The 18,901-nt window shown below is 40.0% G+C and overlaps 1 protein-coding gene across 2 annotated transcripts in view; it reads left to right on the top strand.

The window, feature by feature from the left end:
• LOC145344162 (uncharacterized) overlaps positions 1–14,888 on the top strand; it is a 63,600-nt gene extending 48,712 nt beyond the window's left edge. The window contains exons 3-5 of one of the 2 annotated variants that reach the window (XM_080191072.1): positions 4–134; positions 10,217–10,420; positions 10,835–14,888. In XM_080191072.1, coding sequence (XP_080047198.1) covers positions 4–134; positions 10,217–10,420; positions 10,835–13,321 — 2,822 coding nt within the window. In that variant the 3' untranslated portion in view covers positions 13,322–14,888. Of the gene's footprint in view, positions 1–3; positions 135–10,216 lie in introns of both variants that reach the window. The other variant, XM_080191071.1, reaches the window with a different exon arrangement.
• The last annotated feature ends 4,013 nt before the right edge of the window (positions 14,889–18,901 follow it).

The following is an 18,901-nucleotide window of genomic DNA, read 5'->3' as shown; positions in this document are numbered from 1 at the left end:
CAGACACAGATAAACAGGCAACTAGAGAGGCCACTTTGGAAACCAACACATTTTCGCAATGGAGTATGAAAAACCTGCTTGATGAGAATACAGAAGAGAAAGAAGAGAGATGTAAACAAGAAACAGACATGCAGGTATGGAATTTTCATTCATTGGTCATTGTAAATTGTGCTTTATATTTACATTTTGACCCAGTTTGATTTTATTTCCTCTATCCCAGACATGATTTATTGTCTTCAGTTGGGATAGTTAGCAAAGGAGTATTAACTTTCTTAATGACTTCGACCCTCACCTGCAGACTTTCGCAGAGTTGGCTCGATCTCAAAAACATTTAAAAATGGTGGATGGGACCCGTTTCCAGAACTCCTGCCCCTCCCCAACTCCTGGCGCCAGCTGCATTCACCAGTGCAGGACAAGGATACGGGTAACAAACCCTCAACCAACACATCCGACCTGGCCAGCATCAGGGACCAGGAGTGGGGGGATAGACACCCCATAGCCCAGCGCAATTTTCATGGAGTCCTAATTTTTGTGGAGTTGGGCCTGCTTCTCCATGTGTTGTGGTTCATAGCCCCTCAGAGCAACCTTGATTCAGGAACATTTTGAAAGGTAAGATTAAAAGGCCTTACATATACCCTTTATGCACTTTCCATGCCATCCATGCTAGCTCCAGGCTATGCCACCTTCATGTCTTCCCAGTTCAATCATCCAGTATGTACTATGTACTATGTCCAGAACAAGTAAGGCGTAAAACAATGGCAAGTGTTGAAATGCTGAGAAAAAATTATTTCCAGAAACCTTTGAAAAAGTTGCTGTTCCTGCAGTCTTATAAGAGATGTGGATCAGACAGGGCAGTTATAATGTCAGTAAGTTTTGAACGCTGCACACTTCAAGTAAACATTCAGACATTGATAAAAGGTCTCAGAAAAATGAACTTCTTATAAGCGCATAAAGTTGTCAATCAAGCAAAGTAAAGACTCCACTCTGTTGCCAAAACTGAACCCTGTTGAGTTAATGCATTTGTAAATCTTGGAACTTGGCCAAACTTTCATTACGATCAATATGTCCAGCCATGGGTTACTGCTAAAACAATTTATCAAATGATTTTATTAATTATAGGTGAGTTCCAAGATTCACAAATACATTAGTACAACATGGGGTTCTTTTTTGACAAATTGTGGAGTGTTTGCTCTGTTTGATTGCCATCTTTATGTTGTCATAATAAGTTTTTTTTCTGTGATCCTTTTTATCAGTGTCTGACTGTTTATTTGGAGAATGTTAAGAAGTGTAAAGTGCTTAAAGCTTATGTTACTGATGCTAAGATAGCCTTATCTGATTGACATTTCTATAGATTATAGGAACAGTAGTTTCTTTTTTCAAATTTTTTGAATGGGTATTTTGTCTCAGTATTTTAATACTTTTGTACAGAATCTGAGCCATATAATAACATTGTTTGTATTGGATGAATGGACAGGGAACAGCCATGGAAAGGGCAAGGTGAAGGGGGTGTGAGAGGTTTAGGGCTGAAGGGCTTAGCTACTTTGAATACAAATACAACAAGTTCCAAATAACCAAGGCAGACTTTCTAATCAACTCCCCCTCACAATTGACTCATGGTCACCAATGACTTACTTCTGGGGTTAGCGAACTCAACAAGAGTGAAAATTGGACATAATAGGACATTTTAAACCAAAAGGTGTCTGCAAAGTCAAAAACTCCAGGCCTTAGTTTCTCCATAACAAAGTATAATGTTTCTTCCTCACACCTAGTCGGCAACTCATTATATCTCGAAACTTACCTATGAAATAATTGTACAGTAGCATAGATGGTAAATCCTAGCTGTAGAAGTCTTTAATTAATGAATTAACTGATGTATTCCTGAGTTGGAGTCTAAGGTTAGTGTTTCAGTTTTGAATTGAAAAGATATATGTGAAGAGTGGATATACCTTTGTTTAAATCCATTCCAGTTAGATGCAGCAAAATCATCAGTCTCTGTCAACTGTACTGCCTGAAAGTAAAATGATTTTGATCGTCTGTAACCCAATTTCTAACAAAAATGAGTCTTTTGCAAAGAACTGTGAGACATGAAGCAGGTACTCCAAGACCAATTTGCTGAATGTGGACTCCTACCGGGAGCACACATCTGGAAAATTGGTCTGTTTCAATTCAAAAAGAATTGGTTAATGTGGGAAGTAGAAATATCAGGCTGACACAGTAAGCATGTGCTTCTCAAGCTGTTTTAAGGTTTAATGATGACACAGAATAAAGAGAATTTTACCATGTAGATGAACCATGTTGAGGGAATGCTTGGCACTGACACTATGTGAAACAAATTAAAATTATCCTTTCCTTAGAATCAGGATCTTTTGTATTACAGCCATTTATCCAAAATCATTTTCTTAAAAGTGCAGGCTGTTCTTGTTATTAAGGTTTTTTAATGTATTTTTTATTCATTCGTGGGATGTGGGCGTCATTGACTGGCCAGCATTTATTGCCCATCCCTAGTTGCCCTTGGAGGGCAGTTGAGAGTCCAGACCAGGTAAAGACAGCAGACCAGGTAAAGGCAGCAGATTCCTTTCCCTAAAGGGCATTAGTGAACCAGATGGGCTTTTTTATTGACAATCGACAATGGTTTCATGATCATCAGTAGATTCTTAATTCCAGATATTTTTTATTGAATTCAAATTCCACCTCTGCCATGGTGGGATTTGAATCAGGGTCCCCAGAACATTAGCTGAGTTTCTGGACTCATAGTCTGGCAATAATATCACTAGGCCATCACCTCTCCATGGCTTTGATCATTTACAGTGACACTTCTTCAGTTCTATGTCAGAAGGCAGGTTCGACCCACAGCACCATGACCTCCACCATGGAAGTGGAAATCGAACCCAATGATGTTGGCACCAATCTTATCAACAATAGCCATCCAGCAAACTTCTCCAACTCTACCCAACTGTCCCCTTCACTTTTGCCCACCTGCCCCTCTTTGCCCCTGCCCACCTGCCCCCCCTTCACCCTTGCCCACCTAATTCCCACCCCCCTGCCCCAGAGTGCAAGTTGCTGAGGCAACATGTATTCTTACAAGCATCTTGAAGTCCAGAAGTATAAATGGTGATGGTGGAGGCACCAATATTCTTACCATCATGCGGCTGATCGAGAATCTCTGCCTCTCTGACCACCTGCCATTAGCATTCAATGGAAGGATTTACAAATTAATACTCAGTCTGTTGCCCAGCAAGTCCTGGAATGGGCCTTGAATCCAGTGCTTCTGGCTTAGGGGACCACCACCCACTGCACACAGGATCTCTTATTGTGACATTACACTCTTAGGAATTTGTTGAGATCACAGATAAATCATACCAATTAGATAGAGTTTCTTAGACACTTTTTTTGGTAAAATTACCAGAGTGGCATGGTGACACAGTTGTCAGCACTGCTGCTTCACAGGACTAGGGACCCAGGTTCAATTCCAGCCTCAGGTCACTGTCTGTGTGGTGTTTGCGCATTCCCTCCATGTCTACATGGGCTTCCTCCAGGTGCTCCCACACTCCAAAGTTGTGAAGGTTAGGCAGATTGGCAATGGTAAATTGAACCTAGTGTCAGAGGTATTAGCAAGGTAAATATATGGAGTTATGGGAATAGGGCCTGGGTGGGATTGTGGTCGGTGCACACTTGATGAGCCAAATAGCCTCCTTCTGTGCTGTAGGGATTCTATGAAAGTGGCATTGACAGGAGCTCAATATTTTAAATAATATTAATATCCAAGATTTCTGTATACAGAACTTTGTGTTTGATTTTAAGGTTTCAGATGATATCTGACAATAACCAGGTTCCATTTACATAATGCATCTTATGAAGTACTGATAAACAAACAAACAATCCCTTTAAAACCAAAAATGTTAAAGGAAACTTAATGAATTAAAATGACATTGTCGGGAGTGATGATACACTCCAGCTCCCGTGGTGGAAGCCCTCAAGTGTTTCATTAACTTAATAATAGCACAGGGAATATGGAGTCAGCATTCCTGTCAATTATCATTATAAAATATAATCAAACTTTCAACTTAAGGTGATCCCAATCATCTGGCATGGATAGACCAGCAGCACCTTAGTAACAAAGCATCCCTTATATTTGTAATCATCTATTTGTTTTTTTGGAGCCATATGGATAATCTCCTGTTTCTTGTTATGAACCATTATTTGACATTCATCTGCTGAAATTGTTAAATGTTTATAGATTTTTCCTACACTCAAGTGTACTGTTTAGCCAGAAATGTTGTCATCCTTAAATCTAGATGGTTTGTTACAAGAATCTCATCAAAGGTTTAACAAGCAGGTTATAAGGCCTTCTCACTGGGAGGCGGGGCGGAGGGGGAGTGGGTCTTTACTAGTCACTGCTTACCAATTAGAACAATTATCATTGATAACTACCCTCTGTTTCCTATTATCTGCTCAATTAAATCCTGGATTGCTTGAATTAAAACAAGCCTTATAATAACAAGCAATGACCCATTTGGGGCCCAGTGGGTAATAACAGCATGTGACAAGATGCTAGAAATTGCTGTGACTAATTATATTATGATTAAAATAAACAAAGATAAAATAGAAAAGGATGAGAAGTATTTTATCATGGAACATATACAAAAAATTATTTTTTGATACATGTTCTGTGAAATGAAAGGAAATAAATCTGCTAATCTTGCTTTGGACTGGGACTTGGTGTAGTTTATTAACTTGAAACTTCGTAATTTGCAATGTAGAAAATTGGGGGTGGGGAATATGAAATTGCAAGTCAAACCGCCCACAATTTAAGATGCAAAAATGGGCAACTCTATGTAAGCAGGGAGTTCAGATATTTCTCGAAGCCTGACCAAAAATACTAGACATAATTTGACATAGACTCATTCTGTTGATGCATTCTCCTATTGCAAGACAGGGCAACACATATTTATCTCCTCTTCTCCTCACTGCTTACCACAGGATTGGCACCTTCCAGAACAAGTTGATGGATCAGCATGCCTAGATTTCACAATTAACATATGCTGGGAGTAAATTGTTTCCTGAAGAATATGCAGAATGCCCATTCCTTTTAAAATAATCACTGTCATGCTACTGACTAATGTGCCTAGGTTAAAGCTACATTACCCACCTTTAATACCTCAGCTCACAAAGTGTAAGGTTGATTAAACTTTTTGCTTGCTTACGTGAAAAAAAAATCTGGCTAAATCGCAATTTGGGTGTTAGTTCTGGCCAAAGCAGCTGAAATTTGGGTCAGTCACATGCAATGAAATTTTACCGGGAGATAAACGTAACCATTTTATCCAAACATTTTGCTGCTGATGAGTTCATATAAGATCTACTAGGATCTAAATTTAACATAAATTAAGTAATACATAGAAACTAAAGGGGAGCTGGTTAGTTCTGTTAGCTGGATATAGTTTAGAATAACATCAACAACACAGGTTTAATTCCCACTCCAGGTGAGGTTGACTTGCGGCCTGCCTCAGAGAGGAGAAAGTGATAATAAAGTACCATTGACAGAATCTGCCAAGAAATTAATTCAGGATGAGACATCAGCAGACAATGAGCCAAAGACCTACTTGAGGCAGAACGCACAGGAATAGAAGCTAAAGACATAGATGTTGAACAACAAAAATAAATGCAAGAAGAGATTCAGGTGCTAACACTTTATTTTAGAAATTGTGAGGCCTAAATATGCTAACACCCAAATCAAGTGCAACTCCAATGACATTTGGTAATGGTGTGCTGGAATTGAGAAGACCTAAACAAATACATTCTCAGGGCTTAAAATAATAATTTGGGTGAGTGATGGCTCCCGTCAGGCACCCCAGTGCAGCCCACTTGTCAGGGCCTCACCAATTTTGGCCTACAAATAAGCCTGGGTGCAGGGAAGGTGATTGGGATGGGTTGAGGACAACAGTTAGTGCTGACCATTTTGTTAAGGCAATTTCACAGTATTCCTAAATGTCTTGTTGCATATTTCTGAATAACCTCCCAAGAGTCCCCTTAAAGGTTGTTAGGCTTAAAAGACCCAGAAATATCAATCTGACCTTTTGCATTACTGCCTGAAAGGCCCTGACTAATTGAGCAGTGGCTGTTGCTGGTCAGATGCAGGCCTCTGCTCTACTAAATTGATTATTGCTGAGCCCATTTTAGGCTCATAAAGTGCGCACACTAATGTTAAATTTAGATCCTAGTAGATCTTGCATGAACTCATCAGCAGCAAAATGTTTGGATAAAATGGTTACGTTTATCTCCTGGTAAATTTTCATTGCATGTGACTGACCCAAATTTCAGCTGCTTTGGCCAGAACTAACACCCGAATTGTGATTTAGCCAGATTTTTTTTTCAAGTAAGCGAGCAAAAAGTTTAATCAATCTTACACTTTGTGAGCTGAGGTATTAAAGTTTGGATATTTGCCATGCCCCCATATCTTTCTCCCCAGATGATGTTTTGCCCCATTTGCTCTGTTTTAAGGAGGAGCAGAATTATCCACCCCATTGTCAATTCATATTCACTTCTAGGGCAGCACAATGGCACAGTGGTTAGCACTGCTGCCTCATAGCACAAGGGACCTAGGTTCCCGGCTTGGGTCTCTGCGTGGAATTGGCACGTTCTCCCTGAACCTGCGTGGGTTTCCTCTGGGTGCTCCGCTTTCTTCCCACAGTCTGAAAGATGTGCTGATTCGGTGCATTGGCCATGCCAAATTTTCTCTTGGTGTACCCAAACAGGCGCCAGAGTACAGCGACCAGGGGACTTTCACAGTAACTTCATTGCAGTGTTAATATAAACCTACTTGTGACATTTATTGGTAATTTCTGTAAAATGGTCATTGTTTCCTCGGAATCAAACCTTGACTACCACATTGCCTACCACAATCAACAATATATACAAAACACTTAATTGTACTCATTTTGTTATAAGATGGTAAGCACTGCTTGTCAGAGGTAAGCTATTCAATGGAAAATAGAATACAGTCAAATTTCTATAACATGATAATTTAGCATCTTCACTAGTTAGCGTCTGTGAAGGTTTGATTCCAAATAAAGATGAACACTGTGTGTTGATTAAAGGGTTTTACTCTTATGAGCCTGTCAAATAAATGGTACATCTTGGGCGAAATGACCTTTTAAGTCCTCTTTTCATATTGAAATTATAAATAATATATTAGCTATGCAAATTTCTGTCTGTTTTAAATGTGACTTTCAGCTAATACTAAATAATGCAATATGCTTATGCTTTGTTTTTATCACATTTTTCGAATATCAGCTGCAAAACAATAGATTAACATGGGTTTACTGAAATCACTGACTCTGATGAACATTCCAAATTTGAAAGTGTTTTAATATTTATTAATCATCAATTTATGTACCAGGAAAGCACATTTACCATTTGCACGGTAGCAGAATTCTCACCTCTAAGTCAGAATGTAGTTGGTTCAAGTACCATTCCAGGACTTGAACACTTAATCACAGCTGACACTCCAGTGCAGCACTATGGGAGTGCTTTACTATCAGATGTACCCTCTATGAGGTAAGACATTAAACAGTAGTCACCGCTGCCTTGTTGGTAGATATAAAAGATCCCCATGGCAGCATGTAAAGAATAGCAGGTGAGTTTTCCCATTTTTGTTGCCCTATTTAGTGAGATCATCTGATCTCACTAAAATCCATCTCCTCTCATTTCTGTTTATAAAATCATAGAAACCCTACAGTGCAGAAAGAGGCCATTCAGCCCATAGAGCCTGCACCAACAACAATCCCACCCAGGCCCTATCCCTGCAACCTCACATATTTACCCTGCTAATCTCCCTGTGGGCATTTGAGCAGGGCCAATCAACCTAAACATCTTTGGACTGTGGGAGAAAACTAGAGCCCCCAGAGGAAACCATGCTGACATGGGGAGAACATGCAAACTCCACACAGACAGAGACCCCAGGCCAGAATTGAACCCAGGTTCCTGGAGCTGGAGGCAGCAGTGCCAACCACTGTGCTACCGTGCCATCCTAAATGGGGCCCTGTAGTGCATAGATTAACTGCCTACACTCGGACAGTGATCAAACTTCAACAGGACTTCATTGTGGTTGCTTTGTGGTCATTAATGCCCATTCTCTTTTCTTGCAGAATGTTGAGCTGGGAAAGTCAACATGAAAATTGCTTCGTTTAACAATTATGATTTTTTGTTACAAGTTGACAAACCTGATTTTATAACTTGTCAAACAGGATAATGTAAAGAATCGACACATGTTAAAATTACTGAATGTTTGTCAACTTGTAACAAAAAATGGTTTGATAATCTATGACTTAACATTTACCTGGATAATTTAGTTCAATTTACTTGAGACACAAATGACTGATCAATGAACTTGATTATATATGATTATGCCTAATTGGTTATCTCATCATCTATTCAATCTTTCCATTGTTGAAATATATCTGGAGGTTAATTTTAACCCCTCCCCACCAAGCAAAAATGGGAAGGTAAAAATAATCAGTTTATTTAAGCTTGCCAGGCCATTTTGCCTTGTAGCCTTCTGTAGGCCAAAGGGGCACCTTATGACTCTGTGCAAACAAGGATGCCATTACATCAATGATACTTGATTGCATTTTAATTTTGGTGTGGGTGGGGTAATCACAGTGGCTTTCCCATCAAAAGAGACAGATTGGTTGCTGGGCTGCAGACAAAAGAGGCCCTCTCCAGATTAACTTTTATTCTGTGGAGGGATGTTTCTTTGGGCCACAGCCTGGCCTGCCCCAGACACCATTACCGCACCATCTTGTCTCTCATGATGTCATCCTGCATCGTAGTTGATCACCATGCCATTCCAACCACCTGAACTTCTCCCCTAACTACTAGCCAACTGCTGCTTTCTACCCATGACAACAAGCAGCAGATAGGTGGCATGTTGTTGATGCCAGAGTCAGTAGGTGCATTTCACACTCACTGCATTCTCAGCCAACTGAAACCTGCCTAGGATTAAATTCAACCTCTTGATTTTGAATCACAATGAATAGATTCTATGGAGCAAACTAATGCTTTAAACCTTATTCTTCCTCTTTTACGATGTGTGATATAAAGGAATGTATGAAGGAATTTATGTTATGTTGATTTTTCCTGGTGCACCTTGCCAAAATGTTCCTTTTAAGTCCAATGGTCAAGTTGATTTTTTTTCACTGAGGTGCAGTTGTTATATTAGATTTCATTGTGAGGGAACTTTCTCTTTCTGTAACTCTTTGCAGATGAAAAAGTTACGTTACTGGAGGGCTAGAATACTGGGCTGTACTGCTGAGGCTATATGAGGCTCTGGTTAGGTCTCATTTGGAGTATTGTGAGCAGTTTTGGGCCCATACCTAAGAAAGGATGTGCTGGCCTTGGAGGGGGTCCAGAGGAAGTTCACAAGAATAAACCCAGGAAAGAAGGGTTTGGGTATGAGCAGCAGTTGAGAAGAACATGATGGAGTTTAGAAGGATGAGGGGGGATCTAATTGAAACTTACCGAATACTGAGAGGCCTAGATACAATGGTCATGGAGAGGATGTTTCCACTAGTGGGAGAGACTAGAACTTGAGGACACAGCCTCAGAGTGAAGGAACAGTTCTTTAAAACTGAGATGAGGAGGAGTTTCTTCAACTAGAGGGTGATGAATCTCTGGAACTCATTGCCACAGAGGGCTATGAAGACCAGGTCATTGAGTGTATTTAAGATAGGGATAGATAGGTTCTTGATCAATAAGGGGATCAAGAGTTATGGGGAGAAGGCTGGAGAATGGAGATGAGAATCAAAGCAGCCATGATTGAATGGCGGAGCAGACTCAATAGGCCGAATGGCCTAATTCTACTCCTTTATCTTATGGTCTTATCATTTAAATAACTCTTGGGATGGGTTCTGATTAATAACTTATGTCTGATATGGACCACAGGTCTATTTGTTTTATGCTGTTGGTTGTGTATTGAACATATTTTGTTTGTGACTGCACATTTAAATCTCTAAAACCTATTACTTTTCTGGGTGAGAAGAGGCTTAAAATCCCATAGTAAGTTGATTCAGCAATGAGATTCTATTTCGCGAGATTTTTATTTTCATGGCTGTCTGTGGGTGTTCACAAGCGTTAAATGTTATTAAATGTGTGAAAATGGTTTTGATGAAGGCATAACTGTGTGCAAGTAAATTTGTTACTGACTAATTTATTTTCACAGATAAATCCTCCATGGCGCATTTCATTGGCCACCACAAGAGATCAGGAAACTAATTTAACACTTATTGAAGGATCGGGCTATCAAGTTAAAAGAGAAAATGAGAAGAATGCCACTGCAGCCAGTGAATCACCAATTAGTCAACAGAATGATACAGAAGTTGAACATAACAAGTTTGCAAGTGTAAATAACTACGCAGAGAACGAGGTAAAGCAAGAGCAAGAAACTATGTGGGTTGAATTCCTATTAGACAGTAATAAAAACACTTCCAATCTGTCAACTCAGATTCACGAGGGAAGTATAAATACAACAGTACAAATAGCTAGTGCTAATGATGTAGCAGGCAATGACAATATAATGACCCAATCTTTTCATTTTTGTGATGAACCACATATACTACATGAAGGCAGCCTTCTCTCTCAGGAAAGGGGTGAAACTGTTACATCACGTGTAATTGATACACCAGCTAAACTTGAACTAGAACGGGATAGTTTCTCAGGAAGCAACACTGACAGTCTCATTGCTAATGATATGCAAGATAACTTGGTAATTGTTCAGGATGCTATAGATAAATGTGATAAGCTCCCTAATAATACACAAAATCCCATAAAATTTCTACAGGAGACCGCTAAGGCTGCAAGTGGAAGTGGCGAATGTGCTTATTTAACTGGCAGTACGTTAACGAACAATGAATCTGAGTCCATCGCTGGTTCTGCAGCACGCACCAATGCTGATGTGGAATTTCAGTCAAATAGAGGCAATTCTTCAGTCCACAGCCCGACCTTATCGAAGCAAGGAAAGGTTTCCGATGCAAATAAAAGTGATGCGCAAGAACCCCTCAAATATTACAGTAAAGTTGAGAATTTGGAGGGTTTAAAGCAAGAAAATGATTTTTCTGAGAAACCTAACTTGACAAAGAAAGAGCAAAATGCAATTAAACGAGCTCCCAAGGTCAGTTCAAAAGAGAGATTCAGTGATCAATCAGAAATTGGAGAAGAAGTGGACATTACACTTCAGGCAAAAGAGGAAAATTCTTGTGGTACGTATTCAAGTAACAGAAGGATTGCAACAGACACCACAGGTGTCATAGAATTTACACAATATATAAATATGCACAGTGCTTTAGACAAGGCAGATTATCACAATCTAGGAAAAGAGTTTGGGACTGGTCCCCAGATCACATCTAGTGAATGGCTGGAAGTTACAAATATGCCAAATATTGAGACTACTGCGATGACAACAGAAATGCCTGTGCTGCAGGGACCTTTAGAAGAAAAGTACCAAGACCCTTGTGAAATGAATAAGACTCTGACACAAATTCCAGAGATTCATTCCATAAACAAGGACATTGCTAATGAACAAAATAGAAATGAAGTAGCAGCCACACAAATTTCAGGACAACCCAGTAGTGTTCCACCGTGTGTGTTAGCTGCCACAGTAGTAAAGGAAGCAATAGAAGCGGCTTTGTTTGAAATTACCAGAGATGAAGGAAGGCCCACCATATCCATATCACAAAAAGAGAAATCCGTGCAGCGTTTGCCAAGTGGAGGACAATTTTCAAATCCCATTCAGGAAGGGACCACAGCTTTCCACTTAACATCAAAACATGAGCAGCCTTTAAAAATCCACATTAATCATGAACAAAATGCAAAAGGTGTCTCGCAGCTTGGTGATTATGTACCTGAAGCCAATGTAGCAATGGGACAAGATGTATCTGATACTCCTCAAAGAAACAAAGAAGGAACTTTGACGATAGATCTACGTACAAAGAAATCTACATCAATTTCAGAGGATATAAAACATCCAGGTGCATCTTGTAGTTATGGACAACCTTTAGAAGTCGCACAGAAGTTGACTGATCTTCAGTTGGTTGTGGAGAATCAATGTGAAGCCAGAATTACAGCAGACATTAGGGAAGATGTTGCCAATTCAATGAAGATGATTCCTGATCGTCAAGACGAAACAGAAGGGAGCCTCTCTTGTGAAATTGCCAATACAAATGAGAGCATTCCAGAAAATATTCTTGAATCCGTGGAACTTAAAATAACAGAAAATGGTGAAGTTAATGAAGCACAAGCAGAGATTGCAAAGCAGTGGGCTATTAACCTTACTGAGCTCCCAGCAGAAAAAGCACATTACAGTGAGAATGAAAGAGATATCGACTTTGCACAGAGTAGTAATGTTTCGGAAATGGACCTTAAACAAAATTACAGTGTGCCAGATGTTGATGAATTTATAGAGGTGGGAAAAGTAGAACTTAAAGGAGAAGAAGCATTGAGCACTAAAAACATTTTGCAACGCTACAGTGGAACGGATGAATCCAGATCAATGGGTTTTAGCCAGTTACATAACGTTACTGGTACATCTCAAACAATACAGGAATTTCTGTTTGCTCCTGAGCAGATAACAGAAGAAGATGCAGATCATGAAACCAGCATAGGGTATGAGGCAGTTGATATGCAGGAGTTTGGGAATAAAAATAGTATGGACGGTGTCAGAGAAAGAGCTGATTTATTTTCTCAATCATTAGGTGCCCAGAGTCTCAAAATGGCAGAAATGTGTCATGACACTCAAGGGCAAATAAATGAGAGCACAAATCAAAATGCAGTAAGATCTAAAAATATTACAAAAATAAGCTCGACCCCATATGCATCAAGAGAGAAGCAATGTAGAATTACTACTTTACCACAGAATTCTGAATCATGGAGTCATGACAAAAACTTAGGTCCAGCCATATTAATTAGCACACCCATTGAAGAGGATGAGAAAAGGGAAACAAGCAGTAATGTATCTTGTAATACGCACCCATATTCAGAAGGGTTAGAATCCAGGGAATGTAATGAGAAAATACTTGAGAATGAGCAGGCAAATGAAGCTTGTGATAGTAACGTTAGGAGTGAGGAATCATGGTCACAGGGTGAGCCATTTGCAGACGAAATTACTTTGAAAAACACAGTATGGAAAGTTTGCTATTTTATTTTGTTCATTGTGTTTCTAGTTACTGTTTATCATTACGACTTTATAGGGTGTTTTGCACTTTACCTGATTTCATTGTATTGGTTGTATTGTGAAGGAGAGACAAGCACTGATTCCGTCAAAAAGGAGTGATACTGGGTGTTAGCATTTTACTGAATGATGTAAGGAAAGGCAATTGTTGCATTTTATGAAGAACTGAATTGGTTTTTGGAATTGTTAACCATTTGAGTACTGAAATAGCCGTTGTTTTTCAGAATGCATTCAGTACATTGTTTGTTTCACACATTAACAAAATGATTACCTACATTTCTACCAATATTACAAGGTAGAATTAATCACATTTTCATGACATGTAATGTTTTATAATTCATAACATTCTTGGAATAAACCAAAACAATTATAACCTTGTTTTGTGATATTAATCAAGAATAAATCAATATTGCAGTTCTCAAAATGTTTAACAGTGAACAGTAACAACAGTACTAGCAAAATGCCTTTTTCATAAAAGAATATTTTTTTAAAAAGTGCCTTGGAGAAAAAAACTTTACAGAAAATTGACTTCATAGCCTGTTGTCTTTGTATAAAGTAATGTGATTTACATTCACTTTTTAAAGAAAGTTGGCTTAAAATTTTCCTAATATGACCACTTTTTTTCTCACTTGAGTGCAGTTCAGACAATAATTTCAGACCAAATCTTTTGTGTTGTCCTGAATTTGTGTTATTAGCTAGCCCAATAATTACTGAATATTTGAAGTCATATAACTTTGCCTGTTATATAGTCTGAGTGGAAATCTGATTTGGTTTTCAAAATGGTAGATGACATTAAAGTTGTTATGAATGATTTAAAAACACATCTTTTGTTTCCTGTTCCTGATATCTATACATTGTGTCTTCCAGTTAACAACAGTTAGAGCTGCCTTTGTGCCTGGTGCTTTTGAATTGACTTTCAGTTGTTTATGGAGACATGAAGTAGGTGTCCTGGGGGAGGAGGAGAAGCAGGTCATAAATACAGTATTTTTCCACGTGGATAGATAGGTTTAGGAATGGCACAGTGATAAAAGATTAGCCCTGCCTCACAGCCCCAGGGACCCGTGTTCAATTCCCAGCTTGGGTCACTGTGCAGAGCCTACACATTCTCCCTGTTTCTGTGTGGGTTTCCTCTGGGTGCGCTGGTTACCTCCCACAGGCCGAAAGATGTGCTGGTTAGGTGCATTGGCCATGCTAAATTTTCCCTCAGTGTACCCCAACAGGTGCCGGAGTGTGGCGACTAGGAGATTTTCACAGTAACTTCATTGCAGCGTTAAAGTAAACGGGCTGGTGGCACTAATAAATAAATTTTAAGTGCATCTTCAAAAATGTCCCCATTGAGGGAAAGTGGTTGGGACAGTGTGATTTTTCTTGCTGAGACATGTTTCTCATTTGTTTAGCCTCCTCACAGAATTAGAAATTTTCTTCATCCAGGAGAAGTTAGTCATCAACTTTCTCTGTCTTTAAGACGTTTGAGTTATCGGCGGCGGTACTTTTCTGTATACGAGGTGTTATTTGGAGGTACTCATTTTAGTTTTACTTTCCTCTTAGCAGATTGTCTAAGCCTTGTCTGCACCCTGTAGAGAAGGTTTGTCTGGTGCTATGTAGTATTTTTCTTCACTGTATCTTCTATATAATTTTGTTAATAAATGTAGTTTTTGCTGCACCATCAGCTACTGTTTCCTTAGGCTCTGTAAATTCAATTTTTCATCATCGTCATCATTTCAATTCTGTTCCTGCAAAATGTTCTTAATACTTTCCCACATCTTTGCTCCTAGTATTTAAACATCTGTGAATGATTATAGAACATGGTGTCAAGTGTTATTACCTTTGCTAATAACATGGGAGAGATAGTGGTAATGCCAACTGAGGCCCATGCTAGTTTTCTGGGGGTACAAGTTGGAATCCCACCACTGCATTTGATGGAATTCAAATCTAATGAATGAAATCGGGAATTGAATAATGGTGACCATGAGCACTATCATTGGTTGTCGTAAAAAACCCATCTAGTCCATTAATGAGGTCTGGCTTACATGTCATTCTAGCCCCTCAGCAATGTGGTTGACTCTCAACTGCCTCAGAAATGGCTTCAGTTCAATGACAAGGGTAGAAATGGTGGCATAGCGGTTAGCACCGTTACCTCACAGAGCCAGAGACCAGGGTTAAATTCTGGCTTTGGGTGAATGTCTCTGTGGAGTTGCACATTCTCTCTGTGTCTGCATGGGTTTTCTCCGGGTGCTCCGATTTTCTCCCACACCCTAAAGATGTGCAGGTTAGGTGGATTGGCCATGCTAAATTGCCCCTCAATGTCAGGGGGATTAGAAAAGTAAATACATAAGCTTATGGGGATAGGGCCTAGGTGGGATTGTTGTTGGTGCAGGCTCAATGAGCCAAATGACCTTCTTCTGCTCTGTAGAGATACCATGACAATTAAGAATGTGCAACAAATGCTGGCTTTGTTAGTGATACCCACATCACATGAAAGAATACATTTTTTATAAGTTCATGTGAGCAGATAAAGCAAGAAATGATTAGAAAGTTCAGCACTTTCCTCTTATTTAGTTTCATCCGCTGCAAAGGTGATAAATTGATTGTGCTTTTCGGAAAAGTCCTCTTTACCTTGTGCAGCAGTGCACATCAAATTGAGCGATGTTGCTAATGCCATCAGTTTGTGCCTGGAATGTTCTGAAGGCATAGAAATTCAGTGACCTTTCTAAATAATATGTCCTGGTGTTACAACAAACAATGCTGTTGAATTCTCTTTGGTGAAGAAGAGCTGCCAGCCACACTGACCCTCAATAAAACTGAGCTAGGAAATTTGGTTAAAGAGATTTTGCACAGCTGCATGCTCCTATCCTTCTGCCAGATGCACATTTCAGCTCTCATCATTTCTGTTTCACCCGAATAAACAATCAATTTGATGCAGTAATAACGAGTTGCTTTTATTTCCAGACTCTTCGGACTATTACGTCAAAGAGTAACAAAGTAATACAATGGAAGACAATGGTGTGTGATTGGTGCAATGTGATTACTTTGAACAGGGGGCCATTGGCAAGTACTGCACATATCCCTGCTCCTCCTAGAGTTACAAGATGAAAATAATTACCTACAAGATTGAGCTTGGTTGACAGTTACAAGACATAAGAACATAAGAAATAGGAGCAGGAGTAGGCCAACTAGCCCTTCGAGCCTGCCCCGCCATTCAATAAGATCATGGCTGATCTGTCTTGGCTCAGTTCCACATTCCCGCCCTCTCCCCATAACCCTTAATCCCCTCTCTTATCAAAAACCCATCAACCCGCGTCTTAAAAATATTTAGTGAGGTAGCCTCCACCACCTCAACAGGCAGAGAATTCCAGAGATTCACCACCCTTTGAGTGGAGAAGTTCCTCCTCAACTCCGTTCTAAACCGCCCCCCCTTTATCTTGAGGCTGTGCCCCCTAGTCCTACTATCCTTTCTGAGCGGGAGGAGTCTCTCCACCTCTATCCTATCCATCCCATTCATCATCTTATACGTCTCAATGAGATCGCCCCTCATTCTTCTAAACTCTAACGAGTACAAGCCTAATTTATTCAGCCTCTCCTCATAGCTCAACCCCCTCAACTCCGGCATCAGCCTAGTAAACCTCCTCTGCACTCCCTCCAAGGCCAAAATATCCTTGCGTAAGTACGGCGCCCAAAACTGACGTTGGCCAGAATTCCCCAATGTCATACACCTTGCCACTGCTGCCAGCGAGAACAGGGAATATGGTGCTCAGCCAAATCTCCATTCACAGCTGCGGGACCGGAGAATCCCAGCCATGGGCAAGGCCGGAGAATTCTGGCCATTCAGCGACTATAACATGATAAAATAAAACTATAGACTGGAATTTTACCATCCAGTCCACCATAGGAATTGGAGCAGGAGAGGGGTGGACCGTGGAAAGGCTCATTGACTCAAGCGGGATTTTACAGTTTGGGATGAGTGAGGCCATAAAATCCCGCCCATAGTGTTCTCCAGAACGACACAGTTATGCCAAACCGTAATGAAACCATCATAGCTATCCATGTCCAGATGATTTAGAGCGTTCTTTAACTTTTGACAATACCTTCAACTAGGACTTACAATGTGTAAGCTGGAGGATAAAAACAGGCGCAGTAATTATATAGCTTTTATATATCTCATGCCATGGTTGGGATTTTAAAGGATACCAAGCTAAGGCAATGGTCCTGTCTGTAAGACATTAATCAGCCACCCCGCTTCTGCCAGTTGAGGGAGACCCAACACGATTTTAAATGAAGCAGGCAACTAACTACCTGCTGTAGGGGCTCCTTTCCCTTTAAGAGATGAGGTCCTGCCCCAAGAGCTGTTAGCCAATTGGATGGCCAGAAGTTCTTCAGTCCCAGCAGCTCTACAGGGAGCAGTGGCCACTGCTGGGACCACAATCAGGCATCAGCAGCCGCAATGGAGGAGGCCCTGGAACCAATACTTGTCAGGGCCACCCAGGTAGGCCCTGCTGGGTGAGAGGGCAGTGCCATTCATGAGGGCAGGGATTTGATGATATGGGATGGTGGGTCAAGAGGGCCTCTTCTCTCAGCCCACAAGGACGGGTGGTCTGATCGCATTGCAAATGAATAGTGGGAAAAGGTCCTAAGTGGCCATTTAAAGGATCTCAGTTGGCCTCAGGAACAAGGTCCTTCTGTTACCTTTTCCCCTGATAGTGATGGCAAGAAGGCGATGGACATGCCATTCCATTCTACCCAATTCTTCACCACTCCTCCACCCCAACCCCGATTGTTCTGCCAGCACACTCTGTTGGATACCATAACATCCTGGCCAATTTTTCAAATTCCATTATTACATGATGTAATTTTGGCCAAGGAGAAAGGAATTTGGCACAAATATCACTCCTGCTGGTAAAATAAATCCCAACATTTCATGACCATTTCTCTTAAAGGGGAAGATTTGCCTTTTGCATTTGCCTTTCTCACCCAGTGAGACTTATGAATTTTTGCTCTACCCAATACAGATGACCAACTTTCCAAAGCATAAAACTAATTTTGGGGCAATTTAAATACAATGGAAAAAATAATAGTAATCTTAACTAGTAACTTCACAATGGATCAATGTCACGTTGATAGGTTCACATTAAATTAGCAAGGATCATTGCACCTTAGTTTCTGTAAAGAAATATGTGAAATCTATAAGGAGAAAATTGAACCAAAATTATAATGTCATGTGACCAGCATTACTCCACTGTATAATCTTCCTATTTGATAATTTTGTTGGGTTAAAATACTGTACACAAAGTAAAGCAAACAAAGACATTGTTAGCTCTTAATAATTCATGAAATTGGTGGCTAAAGTGGATTTTCTTATCTGTTTTCTGAAGGGCGCTGTATGTGTGGGAATAGTATCAATATACTTTATAGCTCCAGATTGATGTCATATGATTGCTAAAGCATTATTCAATATAAACACCATGAGTACAGGTGACTGAAACATTATTATGTGGCTCCAACGGCCACTGGTTAAGAGGCTACATTCTTTCATTCTTCCGAACTGCTAAGGTGTCAATCGATTATGGTGCTAACCAGTTACATGGAGAAAATTACATGCAAATAAAGATATGTATTTATTGTTCCTTACCACTTCATTACGGCTACAAGATATGTTTTACCATGAATACATGGAAAAGTTCAAGT

Source organism: Carcharhinus amblyrhynchos, chromosome 6, assembly GCF_965287045.1.
Source record: "Carcharhinus amblyrhynchos chromosome 6, sCarAmb.v2.hapA, whole genome shotgun sequence".
Taxonomy (NCBI): Eukaryota; Metazoa; Chordata; class Chondrichthyes; order Carcharhiniformes; family Carcharhinidae; genus Carcharhinus; species Carcharhinus amblyrhynchos.
Note: the sequence above shows the minus strand (reverse complement) of the source record. Positions and strands in the feature narration are given on the sequence as shown.